The sequence below is a fragment of the Canis lupus genome, chromosome 28, assembly GCF_003254725.2.
Source record: "Canis lupus dingo isolate Sandy chromosome 28, ASM325472v2, whole genome shotgun sequence".
Lineage (NCBI taxonomy): Eukaryota > Metazoa > Chordata > Mammalia > Carnivora > Canidae > Canis > Canis lupus.
The window spans coordinates 3,934,643-3,943,309 of NC_064270.1; the positions used below are offsets into that span (position 1 = coordinate 3,934,643).

Here is an 8,667-nt window from a genome sequence, read left to right on the forward strand (position 1 = left end):
GAGGCAGCTCAGCAGGGGTGGGGCAGATGTGGGCCAAAAAAATGTGGGGATGAGGAGTGGCTAGAGGCCCACAGGGCAGCAAGAACAGCCCGGAGGGCAGGCCCAGGCAGGCAGGAGCTGGTCAGTGCTGAGGAGGAGCCGTGGTGGGCACAGAAGGGGTGCCGGCACATGTGGTCATTTTAGTGGGACAGTGTGGGGCTGGGCACTGAGGACCAGCATTGGGCACACCCTCCTCGGGCCTTCTGTGTGTGGCCCTGGCAACGGCAGGGGTGCCCGCCCACCTTTAGTGACATGAAGCTGGGAGAGAGGATGCCTCTGAGCATCTGCACCCCTTCCCAGCACTTGCCAATCTGCTTTTAACTGAGAGGGGGCAGGCGAGAGTCTCTCATTCAATAATTTTGCTTGGTTTTCAGTTATTTTAAATGGGTGACTTCTAATAACAACAAAGGAAATTAGTTTTCTATGTCATGGTAGAGGATAAATTTTTTTGAAAATGAATTTAAGTGAAATTGCTGTACTAAGCGGAATATGAAACAAAGCAGGTACAACAAAATCCACAGGGGACAAGGAGGGGATGGTCCTCCCAAGCACCCTCACCCCAGACCCGGAGGAGAGGGGGAGGCTCGTACCACTTGTCATCTCATTGCCCACTGTGGAGGGTGACTTTGCTCTACGCCCTGCCACCTCAGGCCAAGCTCAAGTCTTTCTCAGCCAAGATCGTACAGCTATTGAAGGAGTGGACGGAGGCCTTCCCCTATGACTTCCAGGATGAGAAGGCGATGGCCGAACTGAAGGCCATCACTCACCGGGTCACACTGTGTGATGAGGTGAGGTCTTCCCTGGAGCCCTGCAGAGCTCCGTGGGTGTATGTCTGGGGGAGAGGGTCTACACTCACAGGAGGGCGGGTCTTCAGGGACAGCTCTCTATGCAGTCTTCTATGCTGTCACCTTTTAAGATGACTGGGTGGCTCCATTTGTACCCATCCCCAAACTGCTCAGCTGTCCAGCAATGGGCCTTGGCACACTTGGCATGTGGGAGACCCTGGAATGAGCCCAGGCCCTACCCTTTCCTGGGTTTGGGGTGAGTGGAGTGGGAGCCTAGTAAAAGCCTGTTTGCATTTCTGGCCTCCCAGCTCACTCCCGGCCTTTTGCAGAGACCGGAAACCTGGGGAGTACTCTGTGTGCTCCGCATCTTGTCTGGTTTGAGGGCTCACAAAGCCCAGGGAGAGCTCTGGGCAGGGCCAGGGCTGTTCCCACCCTGCAGGGAGTGAAGGTTCCCGGTCCTAGAGGATGCTCTCTTCCCTACTGTAGGCTGCCTTACTGTGGGAAGGCCAAAAGTGGTTCAGCTGCGTGCTCCTGGGAAAGCCATGGTTTTCTACCCCTGGCTTTGGCCTGGCCCTCAGCTCCCATCCCCACAGCATAGGCAGCTGCGCCACCCTCAGCAGGACTTAGAGGAGCTCCCACTGTGTTCCATTCTGTCCTCAAAGGCCCAAATATTCATGGCAGATTTGAGTAGGGATGTGGGCTCAAAGTTAGGCATATCCTTAGGGAGGAGATGGGCTCCTCTGGAGAGGTGATGGTCTTGCCAGCCCACACCAGCACCTTCACTGTCCCCTACCTTCACAGGAGAATGGCACAGTGAAGAAGGCCATTGCCCAAATGACACAGAGCCTGCTGCTGTCTCTGGCTGCCCGAAGCCAGCTACAGGAGCTTCGGGAGAAGCTCCGCTCACCAGCCATGGACAAAGGGTCTGTCCTCAAGGCTAAGCCCCCAGCCACTCAGAAGGACATCCTGGGCGTGTGCTGCGACCCCCTGGTGCTGGCCCAGCAGCTGACTCATATAGAGCTGGTCAGTGCCACAGCATGCACTGCTTGGGGTAGGATGTATCACCGATGCTCTCATCGGTGCCTCCTCGCTGGTCAGACTGGGGAGTCAGGTGAAGCTCACTTGCCAGCTCAAACCTCTGCTTCTGGGTCCCCAGGATCACAGCAGCCCTTTGTGCATGGGAGGGGCTGGGGTGATGGGACTGCAGTGGCCCCAGGATAGAGGACTGGCCCAGGAGGTGAAGGGCTTGGAGGGGGAGAGCCAGTTCCCCCCACCCCGTCACCTCGTCTTGCCTATGCCGTGGGCTGGAAGGTACCCTGTAGCTAGCTGCCACTGCCCCAAGGCCTCACTCCCATGAAGCCCTGTTTCCTCCCCTCCCAGGGGAAGGTCTTCCAGACCCCAAGGGTACATTTGGGGGTGAGGGTGGGCAGAACCTGCCCACTGGCTGGTTGCTCTGATCAAGGAGAGGCTGTGGCACACACGTGCAGGAAGGTCTTGACTGCCACTCTGAACGTGGCCCACACCTTGGGTATGGGGCCCAAGAATGGCAGGCTTGTCACCTTCCCGTCCTTGCCCATCCTAGGAGAGGGTCAGCAGCATTCACCCTGAGGACCTGATGCAGATCGTCAGCCACATGGACTCCCGGGACAAGCACAGGGTGAGGGGCTGCTGTGTGCTCGGGGGTGGCCTTAAGGGGGGTCCCTGTCTATACCCCATGCAGGGTGGGGGCCTCACAACTAAATGGGTCTGGCCTAGTGCCTGTTCCAGGGGGTCTGCAGACAGCAATGCAGGGTGATACAGACTGGAAGGGTCTGTGTTCCCAGGAGCTTGGGGAGGGGCGTCCTGGGAGCCCTGGGCCTGTCCAGCTGCCCAGAGCCCACTGTCCTTTTCAGTCTCTTTTGGCCATGGTGCCAGCTCATTTCCGGGGGTAGGACTGGGGCGGCACCTGCTGGCAGGGTCCTCATGCTCCCCGTGATCTGCTGTGCTCTACCAGTGCCGAGGGGACCTGACCAAGACCTATAGCCTGGAGGCCTATGACAACTGGTTCAACTGCCTTAGCATGCTAGTGGCCACCGAGGTGTGCCGGGTAAGCACTGCACGGCCCATGTGTGTAGGGTGGCACTGTCCCTTCTCAAACCCACGAGGCTGCCTGGGGCTCTGACTTCTGTACCCCTCAGATGATAAAACTCTGAAAGTGGAGACAGAAGCCTCCATTCCAGGGCCACCAACATCCCTGCTACCCCTACCACCACTATCCACCCCCCCCCACCCCTCCCCGGTGCCCTGGCCAGTCTCACAGTGATTGAGACACACCCATCCGTGGAGTGGTGGAGTGTACCAGCACAGTCTGTGAGTTTATCTGGGGCTCCCTTAGTGATCTCGGACTGCTCTCCGGCCCCTTTGCCCAGCATCGAAAATGCCACCACTGCATTTCCTGCCTCTGCAGCCCATGGGAATCTCCCCAACCCTGGGTCTGACAGCTCTGAGGGCCCAGGGTGGCTCCTGTCCAGCCTGCCCTTCAGGGACTGGTGGTGGAGGGATGCTCGTACGGTGGGCTCACCCTGAGGCTGTCTGGCTGCTCTCAAGGTGGTGAAGAAGAAGCACCGGACCCGCATGCTAGAGTTCTTTATTGATGTGGCCCGGGAGTGCTTCAACATCGGGAATTTCAACTCCATGATGGCCATCATCTGTGAGTGTCCAGGCCCCGGGGGCTTCCTAGCCAGCTCTTGCATGGCCTGCCTACCCCCATCCTGACCCTACCCGCTGTTCCCTGCAGCTGGCATGAACCTCAGTCCTGTGGCGAGGCTGAAGAAAACGTGGTCCAAAGTCAAGACGGCCAAATTTGATGTCTTGGAGGTAGGAACCTCAGCCTCATCCTGCATTGGCCTGAGGAAGGGTGGGCGTCCCATCATGCTCTGCCCCCTTGCTGAGAACCCACTATCACAGTGCCATCTGGTGTAGGGCATGTTGAGCTGGCCTGGCTGCTCTAGGAAGTGGGTAGCTGAAGCTCTCCACAGCCCTTGGGACTTTAGTCAGAACTGGCATTGCCTAAAGCAAGTTCTGGAGCATGGTTAGGAATCAGGTTGAGAAACATGGGCCCATGAGCCCTGTGCTGGGTGATGCTGACTAAGCAGACTGGCCTTTTCCTGGCTTGAATTCTTGTGGTCCTGGATTATCTGGGTGGCCCAGGAGTGGACAGGCCTTCCCCAATATATTTGATCACAGAATCCACTTTTTCTTTTTTAAATTGTATTTATTCATTCGTGAAAGACACAGAGAAAGGCAGAGACACAGGCAGAGGGAGAAGCAAGATCCCCGCAGGGAGCCTGATGTGGGACTCGATCCCAGGACCCTGGGATCATGCACTGAGCCAAAGGCAGACGCTCAACAACTAAGCCACCCAGGCGTCCCCAGAATCCACTTTCTATAAACATCTTGCAGAGCTTGTCAGGTTTGGGAGGTGTTGGCCCAAGTAGAGGGGCAGTGGAAGGTTCTGAAAGGAAAGTGAGACCCAGACTCAGCAGGGCAGGGAAGAGGTGTGTGTGAGCTGTGAGACTTCTCTAACTTTCCTGATGATGCTTGGGCCCAGACCCAGTGCTGAGCCAGATGCTCACTCCTGGTAAGGAGGCCCCTCTGGTGACGGTCCGGGCTGCCCAGTGGGGAAGTACCTTCCCCATCACTGTTTCCTGACCTTCAAGGGGGACTCTGAACAAGTCAGGTGCAGGGAGAGCCCTGCCCACCACATCCTCCCATCTGCCCACAGCACCACATGGACCCATCCAGCAATTTCTGCAACTATCGCACCGCCCTGCAGGGGGCCACGCAAAGGTCCCAGATGGCTAACAGCAGCCGAGAGAAGATTGTCATCCCTGTGTTCAACCTTTTCGTTAAGGACATTTACTTCTTGCACAAAATCCACACCAACCACCTGCCCAATGGGCATGTTAACTTCAAGGTGAGCTCAGCCCCCTTGTGGTCCAAGGGGAGGGGGGCCAAACTGTCCCAACACAAGGCAGGACAGACCCCTCAGCCTTATCCTAGGGCAGACAGTCTGTGCCATTAGGCTGCAAGGCGGTGACCCTGGTACAGAAAGGCCTTTAGGACTGAAAGCTCCAGGGGGGGCTATGTGTGCTGTTTATGAAGTATCAGGGTGACCCCAACCCTTCTGGGTGGATGCTCTGGTTATAGGGCTTGGAGCCACAGGGAACTTGTATTTACCCAGGACCCTGGTCCCAACAGGTAGACAGAGAAGGGGGCTATACCTTCTGGGGGGGGGGGGCGTTGGGAGGGAGGAAGGCTTTGGGCAAGAAGGGACTTGAGCAGGAAGGAAGCAGCAACAGAATTCCAGATGGAAGCTAAGGGTCGCTGGCCAAGGGTGGGAAGGTAGGACAAAGGTGATCGGGGAGGTGTAGGGGAAGTGAGGTTGTCCAGTGTTTACCTCACACAGGTAAGGGGTATGAAGGAATTAGGGATCCTTACACAGGCCCTAAAGAGTGAGATCATGGCATGTTCTGGTTGGTGGTGTTATGCCAGGTGTGGCCTGCATACCCGCCTCAGCCTGGAGTCTCATATGGGGACCTCTTGGGTCTTACACAGGGGGGGCACAGACCCTGCCACAGCCTGATGGTCTAGGCAAAGAGCAAGACAGAGTGGTCTTGGGGACACTTACTGGCTCTCATGCTGCATCAAGTGCTGCTGTGGCCACAAAGTCAGCTGACTAGGGTCACTGTCCCATCTTGCTGGGATGCAGAATGAAACCAGAACCTAACCCTAACCAAGGATTTCAAGCTGAAAATGACAAATGAACATTCCAGTTGGTCTTCTGTATTTTCAGAAATTTTGGGAGATCTCCAGACAGATCCATGAGTTCATGACATGGACTCAGGTAGAGTGTCCCTTCGAGAAGGACAAGAAGATTCAGAATTATCTGCTCACGGCACCCATCTACAGCGAGGAAGGTGAGGCCCAGCTCCCCGTGGCAGCACACCCATGTCCCCACACCGTACATGTCACCCTGACTCCCCCACATCCAGGGCCTCTGCCCTCATGGGGTTGCCCTGGGAGGCGGGCCTGATCATTGTCCTCATGTTATACAGGAGCAGCTCAGCCCAAAGGGGTGAGTACATGAGGTTGGGCAGTGGGTAGATGACAGGATGAGGACAAGGAGAGAGAGGGCTCTGGAAGCCACCTGAGAGAGCCAGAGCATGGTTGGGTTAGTGCTGCAGAACCGGAAATTTCTCAGTCCCTAAGTCCCTAAGAAGGAAGCTGGGAGCTCTAGATCTCATGGGGCCTATCACCTCATGAAACAGAGACTTGTGGAAAAGTCCAGACCAGAGGTCATTGTCCTTGCCCAGCTGCTCCCCTAGAAAGGGTTAACTGGCGTGGTGTGCAGACTGACTGCACGTGCACATGGGTTCTGAGGGGCTTCTCATCCCGCAGCTCTCTTCATCGCCTCCTTTGAAAGCGAAGGTCCTGAAAACCACATGGAAAAAGATAGCTGGAAGACTCTCAGGTAAGAAAACCCCAGGGACAGGCCTGTGAGCCCCTGAGACTGGTCCCATGCCTGGGTCTACAGGAAGGGAGAGGACTGGGGAGCATGATCTGTTCTTCTGAAAGGCGGCCAGGGGGTACCTCCACACAGGCTGCCAGTCGGTGGGAGGCTGGACTTGGGTCCACGTGTCCCTGACCCTTCCCCTGCTGGCCGGTTCCTAGAATCCAGGCCCTCCCCAGATAGCATGGCCCGCCCTCTGCCTGCTTAGGGGAAGGGCCTGCCGACCACCTGACCATTTCCTTGTGCCCTGCCTACCTCTAGGACCACTCTCCTTAACAGAGCCTGAAGGCGCGGATGCAGCCCGCAGACGCTGGATGAAGCACACACATGCACTGAGTTTTAATCTTGATTGATAAGGGTTGAGATGAGGCGGCCTCACTGGTTGGGGTCCATTTTGTATATAACTTTTATGAAAAATATTTCATGCATCAACCTTTGGCACTTACAAAGTTTTTTTGTTGTTGTTGTTTATTTTAAATAACAGGGCAGGGCCCTGCTTTGGGGAGGGGTGGGGAAAGAGTATCATGGGAGATGGCATCCATGATAACATCTTATTCTAATGAAATGTAGATTTTTATTTTCTACTTTTGATTATTAACATCTTATGAAAAAATATTAAAAAAAAAAACCCAACCAAAACCAATGTGAGCCCTGCCTGCTTGGACGCCCCTCCAGCCAGTGTCTCTGATGTCGGGGTTAGTGCCTTAGAGAGTACTGGAGGGCCGGTCTCCCGCTCTGTTCCTTTAGCCCTCAGGCAGCCAGTGCTCCGGAATCGCCAGGAAAGCTGTGCCCTGGGCCACGAGGCACCTGCCCTGAGAGCCTAGGCCAGAGAGGCTCCAGCAGGAAGGGCTTGGCTGGCCGGGGGGCTTCATTTGCATCCTTCTAGAAGCAAACCTGAGTACGGGCTTTCCAAAGTTTACATTTTCATTTTCCTTTATCAGGGATTTAGGGGTTTGGGGAGGGCCAGGGGGATACCTGGCAGCATATTTTCTGTTGGAATATGTCTGGCAAATTGTTCAACTACATTATAGGAAAAGAGAAAATCTAAAATAACATAGGGGAGGATATGGTGCAATTGTCCGTTTTCTAGGCTGTAACAGGTACACGGAGCTGTAATGAAGAGAGTACGAAGCCGACTTGAGGATGGGGAGATTTAAAGCAGTTCTTGAAACTCCAGTACAAAGTGAAAAGAAGCCACTCACGCAGCGCCCTCTAGTGGCCCGCCTCCTCCGGCCCTCCAGGTGGGGGTGCCCGGACGGAATCTAACAACATCACACCAGACTGCTGGAGCCCACTCCTAAAACTGCCCAGCATGTGGAGGTATTTTCCACACCCAAACTTGAGGAGTATACTCCATTTTCTGTCTTTCTGGCTGTGGGATGGCAAGTCCTGATCCCTCAAAAGCCAGCGGTGGGTCATCTGCTCTCTCTCCCCTCACAGTGGGGCTTTCATTCAGCACAAGCAGATGTGGAACTACTCACCCTTGTTTCTCTCTAGGCCTGGCTTCCTTCTGCAGGAGCCACTGCGGTTGAGATGCCTGAGTGAGGATGGGGCAGTTAGTTGCTAATTCCCAAAGCTCCTAGGAGAGCCTGGAGATGTGGAGGTGAGGCCTCAGGAAGGGGTGGCTCTGAGATCCACTGCTGACTGCAGCCTTGGGTGGAGCCAGAATATTTACACTGTATTGTCACAGTGTTTTCGCACTTTTCAGACATTCTAGATAGTACATATTGTATCTTGATAGTACATATTGCTTTGTTTATGTATTTGAAAAAAAGGAAGGCTAAAAACTTGAGACTATATATTTGGAATACAATGTTAGAACTTTCCCTCTTGCTTTAAGGAGCTTTCATGTCAATGTGCACTCACTCCACTGGGTCATCAGTTCTAGTACCTACCTGATACAGTGTCTATGTTTGCTACTTTATTTTCCCACTTTGATACACACCCTATGATGTTTTGGTATTTTGAGATGAACTCTGAGTACAAAGCTGTACCATAATGCAGGATGTCAGTTGTTGGTGTGACTGGACCTATTGCATCAATAAAAGAACATATTGCTCCCCTTGCATGCTTGCTGTGTGTGTGTAGCTGGTGAGGCCTGAGGGCTGCTGGCAGGAGGTGTGGGGATGTCTAGGTCCTCCATGGCCTTTCAAAGAATGAGCAAGGAACTCTCATCTACACAACACATTCAGACAAAGGGCTTTTCAAATAAATAATGCAAGATCGGACAAGAGGTACGTTCTACTCTGCTTTCCTCAAAGATCCAAAACTGTATTAGAAGCTGATCGTATC

At 54.4% G+C, this 8,667-nt stretch overlaps 1 protein-coding gene across 15 annotated transcripts in view; it reads left to right on the plus strand.

Moving 5' to 3' along the window:
* RASGEF1A (RasGEF domain family member 1A) overlaps positions 1-8,441 on the plus strand; it is a 216,782-nt gene extending 208,341 nt beyond the window's left edge. For all 15 annotated transcript variants that reach the window (XM_049103346.1, XM_049103349.1, XM_049103348.1 and 12 more), the window contains 10 exons: positions 690-827; positions 1,626-1,847; positions 2,407-2,481; positions 2,818-2,910; positions 3,411-3,513; positions 3,601-3,680; positions 4,588-4,779; positions 5,659-5,782; positions 6,264-6,336; positions 6,637-8,441. In XM_049103346.1, the coding sequence (XP_048959303.1) occupies positions 690-827; positions 1,626-1,847; positions 2,407-2,481; positions 2,818-2,910; positions 3,411-3,513; positions 3,601-3,680; positions 4,588-4,779; positions 5,659-5,782; positions 6,264-6,336; positions 6,637-6,661 (1,125 nt within the window). In that variant the 3' untranslated portion in view covers positions 6,662-8,441. The remainder of the gene's footprint in view (positions 1-689; positions 828-1,625; positions 1,848-2,406; positions 2,482-2,817; positions 2,911-3,410; positions 3,514-3,600; positions 3,681-4,587; positions 4,780-5,658; positions 5,783-6,263; positions 6,337-6,636) is intronic.
* The last annotated feature ends 226 nt before the right edge of the window (positions 8,442-8,667 follow it).